Genomic DNA, 18,238 nt, shown 5'->3' with positions numbered 1-18,238 from the left:
CTTTGCTTTCTAACTCTCAAACGACGCCGTAAGTTCAGTGCGCTTCCACTTCTGTAGCGCCCTTATCTTAGCGTAGGAATTTCTTGGCTAAGAAATTGCATATGAATGGTGCAACTTAGTGAACTCCGCCCCAGTTCCACAACGACTTTTTGGAGGACTGCATGCGGGGTTGGGGTTTAAAAAAATTTAATCGTAGCTATCGTGTAGTTTTCTTATGCGAACGAGTTTTCTGGGGAGATTGAAGGGGAAAAAAATAAAGAACTTCCCTCGACATACAGGTTTGCGTTTCGCGTTCGCTCAGGTCATCTAAAAAATGTTTTGTACAAAGAAAGCAAATGAGACTTTCAAGGCAGTTTTCTTCAAAAGTTCAATGGCCACTCTCCAGAAACACACGCAACCGCACTGCTTAGAGCTAAACCGCTATGTATGGTGGCTTAAGATAGAAAAGAGACCAACATTGTATGGCGTATGATAAAGAGCGAAGAAATATTTATTCTAGCAGCCCGCTCATTTCGGGAACCTGAAGAAATGAGCCAGCCAGAAGAGACAAGGCTAAGGCGTTAGCTATAGTCACATGTTTGTACCGTTGGTATTGTCATGTCCTCGTCATAATATTTCTGTGTTCAACCACGAAGAATGCGGAACTTTCTTTTTCTTTTAACTATCAAAGCGAACATGAACATGATAGTAGGTTATAGTAACTGGGAAATGAATAGTGGAGGTCACCTGCAATAGCTCACCCCTCTTTATTTTCGCCTTGTTATGGTTTTCGTAAAATAAAAGGCATGGACTTGAAACTGCCGTTCAAAACTCTAGCTGCACCTGGGGCTGCGCAAAATTCTGTAGCTGGACGAGTTCATTAAATCGAAAACCACAGCGTTATCTATCATTCTTTTTCTGTAGATCACTTCGACACTCAGTACCCGGTGTTCATCCTACTCGGAAGAGTATTCAGTATGGATGTTGTTAAAGTGGCGTTGGTTAGCATCCATAACACTGAGATTCATCCCTCCTAGTGGACCGCATATGAATACTTTAGATGCACCGATAACAATTATATTATTAATAAGGAATCCTGTTTTTTCGGTTTCAAAGAAAATATTTATTTAACTGTTGCGTCTTTTTTCTTTTCGGTTGTTATACGCTCTCCTATCACATCAGTCTACAGCACATTTCTGTTTTCTCATATATATTTCCCCTGGCATGTGAGTTCAGGGGACCATTGATTCCTCACAAATTTACCCGGTAAAACAAACAGCAGGTGGAGCTTTATTGTCCTTTTTTCAAAGTGTTCCAGGAATGACTGCCTATAATTATTCTGTGCATCCTTTCGCGGGCACTCGTGATGTTCGCTTTCTCCTCATTTTTCTCATCAGTCTCTCTGCCACTTATTTCTCGTGTAAGGTAGACGTGCAGACATTCGTGCTTATTTTGCTGTATTTGATCAACCTGCATTACTTTGTCTCCGTTGATGAATCAGTTAGAATATCACACAAGCAGAGTCGAAGCGTTCCTTCAAGGATTGACGCTGCATCCTGAACAACTTGGTCGACTAGCTTATTCATTGCCACGACAGAAATGGAACCACCTGAGTTTCACGTGCTCCAGGCTGCAATCTGCACTACGTCACTACAACACTGACCTCCACTCGACTCCCTCGTCGCGAGGCAACTTTCCTGCGTGAACTAAGCCTCCGACTTGCGTTTACGAAAGCCTGCACCGGCCTCACAATAATGACTTCCTGTGATGCAGGCTCTATTTGCTGTTGCTCCGAAACTATATCGACGGCCTGGTGCATGTCTCAGTCGACAACTGATCGTCTACGCATTACCCCCGTTGTACCACCGGCCTTATGTCTATCGAAAGAATTCTAGAAATGCAAACCTGCCGCGATGGCTCAGTGACGTGTGGGGTTGCGCTGATGAGAATGGAGTTGCCGGTGCGATTCGTAGCCGTGGAGACTGCATTCTGATGGGGGTGAAATGCCAAAATACTCATGCTCTCCAATCATGTAGTTCCTGGAATTTTTTATACAATTCACGATATGTAGTAATGCGTACTATGCATGAATTCTACATGTGGGAGGAGGGAAGGGAAGAACAACGTCAGAATGAAACATGCACGTGCGTCACATGTTGATTGGGCGGCACTTAACGTGTGACAACTGATCCACGAGCTAGTACAAAATTGGAGCAAATTGGTAGGCTGTAATCGGAAGCCTGGATTGGTCCCCTTCGAAAATGCTTGAAGGGCTGTGGGTACTTGAACACGTTGGGACGCGCGACCAAGTTGGAAATATAAAGTCGTTCATGGTATTGTCATCCTGTTTTTTTATCTCTCTGAATATCTCTCCTGTTCATCATTCACTATTCTTTTTCGATGTACCCTTGCTTTTTTACCACCGGCAGGTGTTGTGGCCCTCCTGGTGGCAGTTGCCAGCTAGCGTCTTTCTCTCCTGTGGGATTGTTTCTATTTGTGAAAAATAATAATAAGTATTAATTTCGCGTGAATCTTGCAGGACGCATTAGAAAAAGATTGAATAAAGGGAATACAGCAGTAATAATTTCGACAGAATATGAGGGTTCTAGTTTAAATGAATCTAATCTCGTAACGCTGCAACTACATTACCATGTGCCGAGTGGCAGGACCTAACATAGCCTTCTGTAATACGGCAACCCGCCATGGTTCCTCAGTGGCTTTGGAGTTGCGCTGCTAAGCATGAGGCCACGGTATCAAATCCCGGCCGCGATGGCGGCATTTCAATGGGGCGAAATGCAAAAAGGCGCGTGTACAGTGAGTGAGTGAAGAAACATTTATTGTAGGTCCGGCGAGGACGCGAACTCGTCGCGCACCCGGCTAGTCCCACGTCGGGACCGGCAGGTCTAGCCCACCGGCCCGGTCGCGGGCACGCCGGACAGCCAGGATTTGCTGTTCCAGAGCGGGGCTACGCAGAAGCGAGTCCCACTCCTCCTTGATGAACTTAGGGTATGTTGACCCGCACTCCCACAGCATGTGCGCTAGAGTAGAGGTCTGCCCGCAGGAGGGGCAGGCGTCGTCGCGATACACGTCCGGGTAAGCCTCGTGGAGAACGGACAGACACGGATACGTACTAGTCTGCAGAAGCCTAAGAGAAACGGCTTGCGCCCTATTCAACCTGGTGTGAGGGGGTGGAAAGACCCTTCTAGACATGTAGAAGAATTTAATAATCTCGTTATGAGTAGCGGGAGCATCCCTGTGGCCGTAGGGAGGAGGGGAGTCGGTGCTTCTTGCAGAGGAAGCGCGGTCGGTGAGGTCACGCGCAGCCTCGTGAGCAGACTCATTCAGGTTCTGGGGGGCACCCTCGACCGACCCTACGTGAGCTGGAAACCAGTGGATTGAATGATGCGTGAGAGCATATCGATTCGAGTTGCTAAGAAGACGAGCAGCTTGCTTGGCGATGCAACCCTTCTGAAAAGCCCTAACTGCCGTTTTGGAATCGCTATATATCTCGGACCCACGACCGTCTAGCAGGGCGAGAGCGATGGCGGCTTGCTCGGCGACTCCGGGGTCTGAAGTGCGAATGGAGGCGCAATTAGAAATCTTGCCGCTGGAGTCGACCACAACGATGGCAAAGGTCTTCCCATCGCTGTACTCCGCGGCGTCGACGAAGCTTGCTCTAATGTCTCGTTGCTTTATCTGTTTGAGGATGGCTGCTGCTCTGGCCTTGCGTCTGCCCTCGTTATGGACGGGATGGACGTTTCGGGGCACAGGGGCCACTTCGAACTTGTCTCGAATGCACCTAGGGATCGGGGTACTGACCATCGGGAATCCCGCAGGGTGGTAACCCAACTCTTCGAGCATGTGTTTACCTGCCGCTGTGGTGCTCAGGCGAGTGAGTTGCGCACGTTCTTGGGCCTCGGCAATCTCCTCGGCAGTGTTATGCACCCCCAGCTTGAGGAGATCCTCGGTATGGGTCCTGATGGGTAGCCCGAGAGCCCTCTTGACCACTTTGCGGATGAGAGCGTTGAGCTTGTCTCGCTCCGCTCTGAGCCAGTTGTGCATAGAAATTGTGTACGTAAAGTGACATAGCACGAAGGCATTGATAAGCCTGAGGAGATTGTTTTCCTTCATTCCTCGGTGCCGGTTTGCTATTCTGCGAACGAGGCGGAAAGCGTTGTCCGTCTTTGCGATGATCTTGCGGAGAGCCGTTCCGTTCCCGCCGTTGAATTCGACAAACATGCCGAGGACCCGAATAACGTCGACCCTGGGTATCACCCCCCCGTCACAAGTACGAAGACTGATGCTGCTTTCGGAAACTGGCTTCCAATCTTTGGGTCTGCCTCCCTTCTCTTTTCTGTAAAGCAGAAGCTCCGACTTGGCGGGGGAGCATCGAAGTCCGGTGGGGCGGAGATACTCCTCGATCACATCGATCGCCTCCTGCATGGATTCTTCGACTCTGCCCTCGCAGGCGCCGGGGCACCATAAGGTGATGTCGTCGGCGTATATGGTGTGCTTGACGCCCTCTACGCGTGCCAACCTCTCGGAAAGGCCAATCATACAGATGTTGAACAGGGTGGGTGAGATGACGGCGCCCTGAGGAGTGCCCCGCTCTCCGAGGGGCACATCGTTGGAGCGGAAGTCCCCAATGCGAAGCTTGGCCTTCCTGTCCGTTAGGAAAGAGCTGACGTAGCTATGGAATCTGTAACCGAGACCCAGGTGTGAAATGGTCTTTACGATGAAGCTGTGGAGCACGTTGTCGAAAGCTTTCTCGAGGTCCAGACCGAGCAAAGCCTTGACGTCTCTGGAACGGCCATCCACAATCTGATGCTTTATTAGCTTCATTGCATCCTGCGTCGAGAGTCCGGCGCGGAAGCCGATCATGTTGTAGGTGTAAACCTCGTTGTCTTCGAGGTACCCGTTGACCCTGTTGAGGACGACGCGCTCCATGACCTTGCCGACGCAGGAGGTTAGAGAAATCGGCCTGAGGTTCTCGATGTTCGGGGCCTTGCCGGGCTTGGGAATGAGCACCGTACAGGCCATCTTCCACTCTGCACGAACAACGCCGCTATTCCAGTACTCGTTGATTTTGTCGGTCAGGAAGACGATCGACGTGTCCTCGAGGTTTCGCAACATTCTGTTGGTGACTCCGTCTGGACCAGGCGCAGACTTGCGGTTGAGTGCGAAGATGGCCTGTCTGACCTCGGCAACGGAGAAGTCTTCGTCGAGCTCGGGGCGTGGAGGGCCTCGGTAGTCCGGGAGTTGGGTCACTGGATCTCCATCGCGACAGACGGGCAAGTACTTCTGTACGAGTTTTGAGACGAGCTCATCAACCGTGTGAGACCTGGTGGCTTCGTGAAGGGCCCGGGCCAACGTATGCCGCTGATTTGACTTTGAACCGCTTTCGTCGAGAAGGTGCTTCAGCATACCCCAGGATTTGCCGTTGCGCATCTGTCCGTCGACGGATTCGCAGAGCTCGTCCCACTGCTGCTGGCATAGCGCCTTGCAGTGTTCATCGATGACCTTGTTGAGCTCTGAGATCTTTTTTCGGAGTCTGCGATTGAGCCTTTGGCCCTTCCATCGGCGGAGCAGGGCGTTTTTGGCCTCGATCAGGTGGGCAAGTCTGCTGTCCATCCGCTCGACGTCGAGATCGGTTTCTACTTTCTTGGTAGCCGCGGAAGCGTCGTTCCGGACGCCTTCGCACCATTCTTCGAGGGTGGCGGGTGCCCTGTCTTTGCCGGGTTCTTCGCGAATCTTGCGAAAGCGGTCCCAATCGATGAACGTGAATTCCTTGATCCTACTCCGAGACACCTTGAAGTTGGTCTCGAGAATGTAGTGGTCGCTGCCGAACTCCATGGCGGTGTTCTCCCAACCCACGTCCTCAACGTTCCTGACGAACGAGAGGTCGGGTGTCGAGTCCCGGGTGACGGAGTTGCCGATGCGCGTAGGAAAATTCTTGTCAGTGACCAGAGTGAGGTCCATCTCGTTGGCGTCTTGCCACAGGTTGCGCCCCTTGGTAGTGTCGTAGACATAACCCCAGATGCCGTACGGTGCGTTGAAGTCACCGACGACTACTAAGGGTCGAGGGCCGGCCAAGTCGGTCGCTTTCTTGAGGATGGTCTTGAACTGCTGGCGCGAGTCCCTGGGGCTGCTGTAGATATTGAGGACGAACACGCTGTTTCTGCGCTGATTCTGCTGTGGTACGTTGAGCAGAATCTCAACCATGACGTATTCAATTCTACCACTTGCCAGCTTGAGGTCGTGGGTGAGATGAGTCAGCCTTTTATCAATCAAGGTGCAAATCCCTCGCCCCCCGGGCAGGCCCGACACGGCCCTGTAGCCCTGGAGCGAGGCGGCGGAGACTAATGTTTCCTGGAGAGCAATGATTTGAGGTTTGACAGCGAAAGACCTGAAGAACTGCTGCAGAGGGGCTTTTTTGTTAGAATACCCCCTGCAGTTCCATTGCCAAATGCGAAAACTCTCTTTGGACCTATCCATTATGGCGGACCGGATGGACTACCACCTAATGGGGCAGTTAGGGCTGTGCAAAGACTGGGGCCTCCTGTCGCCGCCCTGGTTGGATATTTAAGTCTAGCTTCCTTTAGTATGGCGGGAACGGTGAGCGGTTGGACGACGGAGGCGGATGAAGCCATTCGCGCCTCAATGGCATCTATGCGATCAGTGAGAGCTCCGAGGCCCCTGTTGGGGTCTCCGAGTGCAACCTGAATTTGACGAACGTTATCGGTGAGACAACTGACGCTAGCAGTGACCTGTCTGAGGCCATCTGCCAGCCCAATGAGAGTTTGCTTAATCTCGCTGACTTCTGCGGACAACGCTCCCGATTCACCTGTTTGTTTTACTACTGCTCTGCGTTTGGTGGACGTCGCAGTACCGTCTACTGGGGCTGGGATTGGAGTCTCTGTGGCCCTGCCTGGCGCACCGTTATCCGACACATTCGAAACGAGTTTCCGAATCTCTGCCATTTCGTTAACTAGCCTCTTGATCGTGCTCTTGAGATCGTCGTTCTCTTTGCGTAAGCGAGTGACTTCCGCGTCCCTAGCTCGCTCTGGGTGTTGGTCGTTACGAGGTGCCTGAACAGCTTCTACATTGGCACCGGGCTTGGGACGTGCCAGATCGGCCCAAAGGAGGGTCGGCTGCTTCCCCAAATATGTGGAGGCGGGCTGAGGTCCAGATGCTGGCTGGGTTCTGCAACCCGGGCCGCCCCTGGAACCGGATCTGGATCTGGATCGGACTCGGCATCTTGACATCGACCTGGCCCTGGAGGCGGAGCGGCTCCTGATGTGACCCCTGGAGCCGCCACGAGACCTGGATCTCCCCCTGGACCGGGAGCGGCTGCGACCGTGTTGGCGTTCACGCGATGCTTGCCGGGCTTGATTCGCGCCTTCCATGAGCGGGAAATGTTCGGCGTTGAGGGCGCGGGAGCGTTCCCCCCGTCTGCGTCTGACGAGATATGGCGTCTGAAATCGTCGCTTGCACTCCTTGGCGGCGGTAAGGTGGTCGCCACCGCACAGCTTGCATTTGGGATCGCAGCTATGCTGGTCGTCGGGGTTTGCTTCTCCGCATCCTCTGCAGATGGCGTATTCGGTTTCTTAAACATGCACTCAATGCACTGTACACGCGTTCGGCCCTTCGCCGAACGCGTGTACAGTGCATTGAGTGCATGTTTAAGAAACCGAAGTGGTCCAAATTAATCCGGAGTGCCCTACTATGGCATGCCTCATAATGATATCGTGGTTCTTGCACGTGAAACCACAAAAAATAATTAGTAATAAGGAAATATTAAATGGCTCATGAGGCGGAAAATCCGGCATTGGCGGCTTGACCAAACGGTGGTCCGAAAAGGCTACGAACCCTCGACCTTTATTGGGAATCGATCCAACGACTTTTGTTCCTAAATAAAGCCACGTTAGTTGAGACGTTTAATTAAGATCGAGTAAATTAAGGCCCTTGGACCCACAACCTCTGGTGTTAATTAAGACAATTTAATTAAGCGACAATTAATTATATGCAACGTTAGTTAAGACACTCGAACCCACAACCTAATGTAATAGTCAAGCCCACGACCTTTGTTGTTAATTAAGGCGAAGTTAAATATGGTACAGTTAATTAAGATGGCATTAGTTAAGGCACTCCAACCCAAGACATTTGGTTTAAATTAAGGCGCATTGAATCAAGGCACTAACAATTCAGACTGCGTTGTGGTATAATGTCTGAGCATAGCGTGGTAGTCGCAATGCTTTCACAGTCATGCATCCACATAGGGATAAGTGCCACTTGAAATTTATTAATCCTATATATATATATATACATATATATATATATATATATATATATATATATATATATATATATATATATATATATATATATATATATATATATATATATATATATATATATATATATATATATAATAGAACCGCTGTAGTTCGGAACGGTTCATAATGAGGACGACTAATATCATTTTTACGTTTCACAGAATGTTTAAAAATTGCCTGTGACTGATAACATAATTCTAGTCACCGAACTGGATTGTATAAAGAGGCGGACGATGCTTGCGCATGAAATCGACGCACATAATCAACTAATAACGAAAATTCCATAATTAAGATATTAATTTATTACGTTATGGCATATATTGCAATTTACGAATTGTAACCGGTGAACTTGCAAGTCATATTCACTTGGAACAAATTTTGAGGATGGCAAGGGTTCTGAAACAAGTGCCACCAAACTAGCGCTAAAACTCCACTGTTGTTCCATTTACTTTTTCAATAAAATGCTCTGTCATGCATTCAAACACAAAAGTAACTGTAGCGCAAGTGTATTTCGTCCCATAATAGTTTGGGCAGTCATGGAGGCATTACGGAATCAGGGTGCAGACGAGCCGTATGTAAAAATACTGAAAAATATCTATAGCGCCTCCACAGCCACCGTAGTCCTCCATAAAAAAAAAGCAACAAAATCCCAATAAAGAAAGGCGTCAGTCCGGGAGATACGATCTCTCCAATGCTATTCACAGCGTGTTTACAGGAGGTATTCAGAGACGTGGATTGGGAAGAATTGGGGATAAAAGTTAATGGAGAATACCTTAGTAACTTGCGATTCGCTGATGATATTGCCTTGCTTAGTAACTCAGGGGACCAATTTCAATGCATCCTCACTGACCTGGAGAGGCAAAGCAGAAGAGTGGGTCTAAAAATTAATCTGCAGAAAACTAAAGCAATGTTTAACAGTCTCGGAAGAGAGCAGCAATTTACAATAGGCAGCGAGGCACTGGAAATCGTAAGGGAATACATTTACTTAGGGCAGGTAGTGACGGCGGATCCGGATCATGAGACGGAAATAATCAGAAGAATAAGAATGGGCTGGGGTGCGTTTGGCAGGCATTCCCAGATCATGAACAGCAGGTTGCCATTATCCCTCAAGAGAAAAGTATATAATAGCTGTGTCTTACCAGTACTCATCTACGGGGCAGAAACCTGGAGGCTTACGAAAAGGGTTCTACTCAAATTGAGGACGACGCAATGAGCTATGGAAAGAAGAATGATAGGTGTAACGTTAAGGGATAAGAAAAGAGCAGATTGGGTGAGGGAACAAACGCGAGTTAATGACATCTTAGTTGAAATCAAGAAAACGAAATGGGCATGGGCATGACATGTAACGAGGAGGGAAGATAACCGATGGTCATTAAGGGTTACGGACTGGATCCCAAGGGAAGGGAAGCGTATCAGGGGGCGGCAGAAAGTTAGGTGGGCGGATGAGATTAAGAAGTTTGCAGGGACGGCATGGCCACAATTAGTACATGACCGGGGTTGTTGGAGAAGTATGGGAGAGGCCTTTGCCCTGCAGTGGGCGTAACCAGGCTGATGATGATGATGATGAATAGTTTGGGCACTAAAGTCTCGAAACTGGTGTCGTCTTGGGGATTCATTTTAAGTGGATAAGTCTTTCAGACTCACTGGATCCAATTCCTAAAGTGCAATATGTGTTGTAAAGTAAGTAGTAACAACTTGTTTAGTGACTTCTTGATTAGTAGAATATGTGTTTTGATTTCTTGTGGAAGTAATATTCGCCTTTGAATAATGCAGCTCAAGGGCAGAATTGATTATGCAAAAAAGAGGTGAGGCATGCAGAGAGGACACAAGAGTAGAGAAGTGGACAACACGAACGCCGACTATCAACTGAACGGAGCACTGAGGCGAAAAATGAAAGAAGACATAAAACTCATCTGCGCAAGCTCAGGAATGGTATCACCACGTGTCAGTCGGGTACATGTGCTGGTCTACGTGTGACATAACTGTTAAGGCACTTAATCTCTTCCTTACATAAAGTAATCGAAGGCTGACTCACGCACGCACTTCCACCATTATAGATAATGCCATGCATCTACCATAAGACGCGTATCTTCATTCTTATGCATGTACAATATCGCGCATTCATCTAACATTGGCGTGCAGTTACAATCTTGGCAATGTAGGGGAAGATTAGAAGGCGATCCACCATTTACCGACCTTTTATGTTCCATTAGCCTCTGATTGATACACCGTCCCGTTTGCCCTACGTAAAACTGGCCACAGCTAAGGGGAATTTTATAAACCACACCCATACGACAGTCAGTAAAACTGTTGTTCTTATTGTGCTTCTCTAGACAAATTTCTGTTCTTTTTTTACCTTTTACCTGCTCCTTTATCCTCTATACGGCAGCGCATATCTTACCTAGCTTATTGGGAGCAGTGAAAGCAACATTAACTTCATATCTACTTGCAACTTTTTTAAGCCTGTGCGACACTGAACGAATGTACGGAATAGCCACTACTCTTTTTCTTGCTATTACTGCTTTCTATAATCACGTCCGTCTCCCTGGAAATCGACTTTTTTAGGCATTCAGCCACAGTGGCCCTGCTACACTAGGATAACCTGCTTCTAATAGGCACCGGACCTGCGCATTAAAACCGGCGCTCATTTTGTGCATGCAGGATCTGGTGAGAGAAGACTTAAGGCTTCTCTACTCTTGTGTCCTGTCTGCACGCCTCACCTCTTTTTTGCATAATGAATCCTTACGAATTAGCTCCGCTTTCTGTCGTGCTAAGACCAGAATTGTGCTATCTGCCACAGACTTTCTTTAAAAATTCTGTATAACTGAAAAACTATTGCCTGTTATAGCTATCGAAAGCTACGAGGCGGTATGAGATGTCGGGTGTCCCGTTTAAAAGAAGTCATTCACCATTACGGTGAATGACTTTCTTCATGGCAGTACAAAAAAAAAAAAAGGTTGCAAGTGAACAAAATACTTTTTTACGAGATCTACTCGTGACTAAAATCTGCCGAAGTGTCAATTACCTTTATATAATTATTTTATTACACATAATAATTATTCCCGCTCTCAATTTTATAAATGTACAATACAAAATCTCTCTTCCTCGCAATTGCGCACAGTTTCAAAGAAAGCAACAGCTACTCGGGGCATTTTCGACACGAGGTGTGAACAACGTCTTGCCCCTAGACTGACGAACGTGATGACTACAAGAGCTCAAGCTCTGCGAATTTGCCTTGGTCTTCCCAGATATGCGTCCACGGCAGCAACAATAGCCATCGCGCATGACCACCCCATCAACACGTATCTTCAAATCGACACTTTAAGGATGCATATCAGGCACTTCGCCCGACTTCCATCGCATCATCTCGCCTCCCTTCCTGCCGCTCGACCTCGTTCAGCGTTTAGCAAGATTATTGCCGCCAACCATGGAACATTACCGTCAAACTTCACGCCTGCAGCACGACCATCTCAACCGCTGCGGTGCCTCCATCCACTCCAGGCTCTTCTTGTTATTCCCGGTATCAAAAGGAAAACAGAGATGTCAACTTTTGCCCTCAAACAAACCGTGATTTCAGTGCTACATGACCAGCACAGAGGACGCATCCACGTTTACACAGACGGTTCTGTATCCTCTAATAGTTCAGCTGGAGCAGTGGTGATTCCCACAGAGTGCGTCACCCTCAAGTTCAAGACATCTCACATTACATCATCGACGGCTGCAGAACTCGCAGCTATCCGTGCTGCTCTGGAGTTTATTGTTCGGAAATCATCACATTCATGGTCCATCTTATGTGACTCAAAGGCAGCTCTTCAGTTTCTGATGTCCCCTTTCAACCATGGACCAAATGAGCAACTAGTCGCAGACATCCGACTACTCCACCATCACGCAATCAACAAGGGACACAACATCATCTACCAGTGGATACCAGGTCACTGTGGAATTTCAGGAAATGACAGTGCGGATAACGCTGCCCGGTCGGCTCATGATGGCGCCCAGATTATACCCATACCGCTGTCAAGAACAGATGCAGCCACAATTCTTCGCTCCCTCGCCCGCGAGCTTACACAGAATCTGTGGAACACCAGTGAATTCACGAACGCACGTCTCCACAAATTGGATCCACGTCTGCAACTCCGCCTACCACCAGGGTTGCGACGAGCGGAAGCAACACTTCTGTGCCGCCTGTGGCTCAGCGTGGCATTCACGAACTCATATTCATTCGACATTGGAATGGCCGACAGCCCTACTTGTGACACCTGCGGCTGCGAGGAGATGATTGAACACCTCCTTTGTGACTGTCCCCGTTACGCAGTGCGAAGAGCAGTGCTCGTGACCACTCTCGCAAAACTGGACAGTCGCCCCTTTACAGAGGAAAAAGCTCTAGGACATTGGTCCAGACGGGCTTCGGCACTCAAGGCCTTAAGGGCTTTGTTGAAGTTTTTAAGGACATGCGAATTGTGCGACCGCCTTTGAACGTTGTAGAGCGTAGTTTCGCGTTACTGTGTGAATTTTCTTTTTTTATTTTTTTCCTCTTCTTCTTCTTTCTCCTTTTATTCCCTTTACCCCTTTCCCGAGCACAGGGTAGCCAGCCGGTACTTACACTGGCTAACCTCCCTGTCTTTCCTCTCCTTTGTCTCCTCCTCCTTGACATTACCATTGGCATTGAAATCTGTTCAAGGTTTGGCACTTTCCAAGAACCGGAAGCGCGTGAAATTTCGTAACCGTATACGTTGTTTAGTAACTTCGTTGTCTGCGCCTTAACAACAAGATCTGTTCGGCGAACGCACCAAGTTTCTCCCTTGGAAGAATGAAGCGAGGCTCCCTGTCACCAGACAATGACACCACTGTGGCACGCCTTCTTTATCATGAAGGCGTATAACGCATGGGTATAGCTTGTTCGAAGGTTGCCTGAACTATATTGTTCCGGGCTCTGGGTGCTGCCATTGAAGTGTGTCAAGAATGATGCGAGGAATGGCTGATGTAACAGCATGCAAGTCTCTGTAGGCATGTGATGGTGCATCGACTGTGTCGAGCGATTTCATTTGTTTAGTTCATTTGGGTATTTATTTTAAAGCAAAGCTTTCTTTAAGCCTAGCTCACCACGCTTTTGTGTACGTTAGTCGGCCTGTTGGTCAGTACCTCATATGATGGAACACAGACAACCGGCTCATATAGCATGGAATTGAGACTAAAGAAGTATTGTCAATGAGCGCACCTCTGTTCTGCGTAATCAAATAAAAAATCACTGCACAAAACCTGTAGGTATAATGCCGGTTCATAGGTAACTGTACCCTTCAATTGAATGGCCCATGCTACTTAGCGGTTACGTTGAATTTTCTTTTCCCCTATATTTGACCAGCCCCCTTTTGTGCCACTGGGTATGTGCTCATTTTTGGCCAATCTTCCCCACCTGAAAGCGCGCGAACGCACCCAACGCCCCTGCCACCACCAACCCTACACCTGAACAGTGAGACACCATGCTGTCCAGCTCGGACCCACGAGACCAGCGATAACTGGCGTGGCGGGCCCGGGAGACTGCTCAAGCAACAGGAGTCCTGGATGAGCAAGATCATTTCATGCTCAACGAGGCAACGCAATTATAATAATAAAGCTCAAATGTCACCAAATAAGTGACTTCGCACTTGAGATTTTACAGGACTATAAGTGGCAAAAGAAAGAAAACAAAACCAAATAATTTTACCTTAGAGATTTAATGACATATAAATGTATCGCTCCGATTAAATGCTTACAAATTAATGTGAAGTTAATTATTTATTATTATTAGTTTTTTCATATTTCTTTTCTTTTGAAGGGACTGAGATGCAGGGGCGGAGCGGTTATGGGCCGATACGTTGAAGTTCAGTGAAAAAAGCAGAAAAACCAGCAAATACTGAAAGATTCTGTAAGAAAGAAATGTTTATTAGGCTTCAGCATCCTCCATACTAAGATCCAAAGGCTGCATTTTCAAAGTAACTGCTTCGATACCGTTTGGAAGGAGGCCCATAAACTAAACTAACCTAACTCACTGCTTCCAAACGGGTAAAATCCGGTTTTCTTTCTCATCAAGACATTGCATCACGTTTGCGTTAGGAACAGGTGTGCCTGTGACCAACAGCACGCACTCAGCAGCCTGTAATTTCCAGCTAAGAGCAATGACATCACATGCGTGATACCCTTCTCTTCTTGCTTCTCATATGTGCCTCGCGCATCAAGGGCGCTCTAGGCGATCTGCACTTACTCAAACGGAACGGGGCGAAAACCGCCGGTCGTTTCGTACACGCTTCACTGGCCAGTAGAAACAGCGCGTCAACCGCCTACGTATTGTCCCCAGCATTTCTAATGCAAGGCCTCCCCAAGCCTTCTCTTGATGACCCAGACGAAACGGCGAGAGTGAGAGTGTGCGCTGCTTGATGGGACACCTGGGTTTAACTTTCGTATCTTTTTTTTTTGCTCTTATTTTTTCTTGTCTGGCAGCAGAGGGACGTAACAATTAACCCGTCTTGAAACTTCCTCTCATCTTCATTTTGTGGAACTTGTCTTTTTTTTTGCGCCGTATATAAAAGGGACAGCTTTCTTATCACTTAGCCATACGAGCCCTCTTGGCGGAGAAAGGAACCCACGTTCAGAGATGAAGGTGAGAGACGGACTTTCCTGTAGAAAAAGTATTTCTCAACGAAGGCATTGCAGTTTGGTGAAGTAGAAGCTGCAGTGCCTTCAATGGACGAAATACGTGCTCTACAACTAAGGTATTGTAAAAGGTGCCACACTGCTTATTTATTCCCGTTTCTTTATGCTGATGTGTCTTACCTAAACTTGCCCATTTCTTCGACAAAGAGACGAGCCTGTCTCGAAGAACAAGTTCAATTGGAAAACTTCTGTGTGCGGACCAAGTAGTCACATCCAAAATCGCCTCCAATCGTTCTACATATTCAATGACGCGAATAGAGTTCTTCGGTGACAAACCCTGACGATGTCTCACAGCCTCACTTTCCACACCCATTCGTCGTCATTAGCCTACAAGCACTTTGTTCATGCTACAAGCATGAAACGTATTCTGATGTATATCCTCGTTATTTTGACAAATGAAAAAAAAAAGAGAAAAAAAAAAGCTGACTGCACGACAGAGCGTTCACAGAGGAAAAAATACTGGGGCCATGGATTCAGCTATCATCCGCGCAGAGGGTCACAATTGAAAACTCTACTGCACATTTTGAAGACCTCTGAGCCCGGCGAACGCCTTTGCTTGCGGGGTAAACGCAGTTGTGCGTGCGTGCATAATCTGCTATTTCTTTCGTTTACCCTGTCCTTTATTCATTTCTTCCCGCTTCTCCTTCCTCAAGTGTAGGCTGGCAAACTAGGTGCAACCTGGTTATATTCCCTGTCTTTCCTTTTCTTTCTCTCAATCTGATCGGCCTGCGCTGTTTTGTCAGTTGTAGTTGAATATAGTTCAATCTAAGCTCTTCAAGTCGTACTGATTCTCATTCATTGCCCGCTAGCTCCTGAACATCGCCGTTGTGTCCGCCGTGGTCTGCCTGGCTGTCGCTGGGCCTGCGCCCAAGAAAGGCGCCCCAGTAGCAGCACCAGCTGCAGGCAAGGAAGAGAAGATTGAAGCACGAGGTGGTTTTTTCGGTGGCCCTGTTGGACACGGAGGTGGCTACGGAGGAGGCGCCGCCCATGGCCACGCCGCGGGCGGCCACCAAGGTGGCTTCGCCACTGGCGCCCAGGGCTACAACCAGGGATCCGCTGGCTTTGCAGGTGGCGAATCAGTTAGGAACGTGCAAGGCTACAACAACCAAATGGGTTACAGCTCTAACACTGGCTTCTCGAAGACCGACTCAAACCGCCACGGAGCTGGTTTCGGCCAGCACTCGGGAGGCTTCGCCGGCGGAGCCGCTGGTCAACAGGCTGGTTTTGGCCAGACTGGCTTCGGACAAGCCGGCGGAATTGGCCACTAGTAGCACAGGTTTGGAAAATTAATCAGTTGCGCGTGTGTGCGCGTTTGAAGTCATCTTAAAGCGCATAAATGCATAGTAAGTTGAAGGTGGTTCGCTTTTGGAATCTGGGCCCGTATTCGCAAGACGTTCTTAAACAAGAATTGTTTGCAAGGAAACAATTCAGCCAATGCTGATGGTATACACGTTATTAGCGAAGGCGGCCAGTCAGTGACAAAGTGCACTTATGTACTGAAAGCTTTGTGAATTCGGTCCCTTAACTATGGCATGAACTTACATTGCATGAAGCAGGTGTGTGTGCGAATTCAATCCCCTCCCCTTCCATTTTTGTGTTTTGCAAGAGTATTGACTGCTCTCGATACAATTAGGTTCGTAAAACAAGACGTGCACTTGTTTTCTGTTTAGTTCATAAATCCCGTTGCAGTACTTAAGTAGTTGTGAATCTTCTTTCTACCTCTGCTTAGCTGCAAAACACTGCTAACGTAAGTAGTAATGCTTCTATAGCATTACGTGTAAACCATTTTGCTGTGTGCCGGCGTTGGCGACAAGCAATATCCTCTGTACACTGGGAAACTTGATAAGTTGCTGCTGGAATCTGTAGTTAATTCCACACCTCATATACACGAAACAAATATTTTGCTACTTTAGTCTTGCAATACTACTGGTGCAATGTAGTTATCTGCGATCTCTGTGGAAAAGCTTGAAATAACATCTATTTGTTTATGCTCGCATGGAATGCTGGGGTGAAATACTAAATTAAAGAGGGAAAGATTTCAGTCAGTCTGATGAGCCTGATGTATAACTGTGCGCGAAACCAGAGGCTCACTAATATTTTTGTCAACTTCTGTTCAGGCTATGAAAACGTTCTGCGTAGTTGGGCTGGCAAAATGAATCTTCTATATCCATTTTCCCTGTGGCTTTTCTTCAGTCGTTATCAAAGTTTCTATCCAAGTTGGTTTGTTGAGGAACTCAAAGTCCTTCACTCAGATATTATTATATCACGTATCTCGTTGGCATAATTGTACATTTTTTTTCTTTGCAGGCGCAAGATCTAGTCGCACGGCTCACATCTAAACCCGTGTTCAAGCTGGAAAACATAATTTCTTGTACAAATATTGTGAATAAATTATCAATATTTTGCTTTCAAGTATTTCTCATAATTGTTTTAAATTTATGCGGCGACATTCAAGGTATACAAAAGCCTGAACGAAATCGTCGAATGTTCAGTAGAATATATACAATACTGTTGGAACGAAGGCGACAATGTGTCTACCACAAAGTCCGATAACGTTTGTCTTAGTGTTGTTTCTACGAGTTCCAAAAGAAATAACATTTAGGCGTCGGTTACAAGCTAGGCAAGTGAACTGGACCCTGCCTTGCCCCTGCTTGCTGTGACTCATAATAATTTCTTCAACAAAAATGCTGTGCCATCAACACGTTGAAATAAACTCAAAACAGGCTATTTCGGAAAGGGTCTTCATATTTTAACCTCTGCAGTATCTATCTTGAAAGGGAACATAATAATAGCACATAGTTTCGTTTCAAATGTAAAAAAATAAGCATTTTCTATTGTAGTGCTACGGCGCGCAAAAGCACAAGAGCAGCGAAACCAACGCCGTGGAATCGCTAACTTTATTACTAAACTGTCTAAATAATTCGAAGTTTTAGCGTGCATGGAAAACCACTCGTGCTTTCCCCGTGTTTAAATCTGGCGCCAAAACGATGTCGCAAGCTATCGGCAGATATCTCTTCTCTCTGCGATTTTCAAGCTTATCGATTTAGCTATTCCCAGTGCATTGTCGTTCAATATAAAAAAAAAATTCGCTCCAAATGAGCACGGATTTTATTCCGACCACTTGTCTTGTTAGTTCTATGAAGCATATTACCACGCCCGTCACTCAAAGCGGGCAAGTTGATGATGTATATTGTAACATCAGCAAAGCCTTTGATGTAGTCAATCATTGCCTT

General features: G+C 47.3%; 1 protein-coding gene across 3 annotated transcripts in view; it reads left to right on the top strand.

Annotated features, from left to right (window-relative positions):
* The window catches only part of LOC139046701 (uncharacterized), a 32,979-nt gene extending 15,562 nt beyond the window's left edge, over positions 1-17,417 (top strand). For 2 of the 3 annotated variants that reach the window (XR_011511524.1, XR_011511521.1), the window contains exons 3-4: positions 15,815-16,281; positions 17,313-17,417. Coding sequence is in view for 1 of the 3 variants with exons in the window: in XM_070532438.1 (XP_070388539.1) it covers positions 14,947-14,952; positions 15,815-16,273 (465 nt within the window). In the remaining 2 variants the exon portion in view is untranslated. Of the gene's footprint in view, positions 1-14,799; positions 14,953-15,814; positions 16,282-17,312 lie in introns of those variants that run through there. The other variant, XM_070532438.1, reaches the window with a different exon arrangement.
* The last annotated feature ends 821 nt before the right edge of the window (positions 17,418-18,238 follow it).

The sequence above is a fragment of the Dermacentor albipictus genome, chromosome 1, assembly GCF_038994185.2.
Source record: "Dermacentor albipictus isolate Rhodes 1998 colony chromosome 1, USDA_Dalb.pri_finalv2, whole genome shotgun sequence".
Taxonomy (NCBI): Eukaryota; Metazoa; Arthropoda; class Arachnida; order Ixodida; family Ixodidae; genus Dermacentor; species Dermacentor albipictus.
This window is presented reverse-complemented; position numbering and strand designations above follow the sequence as displayed.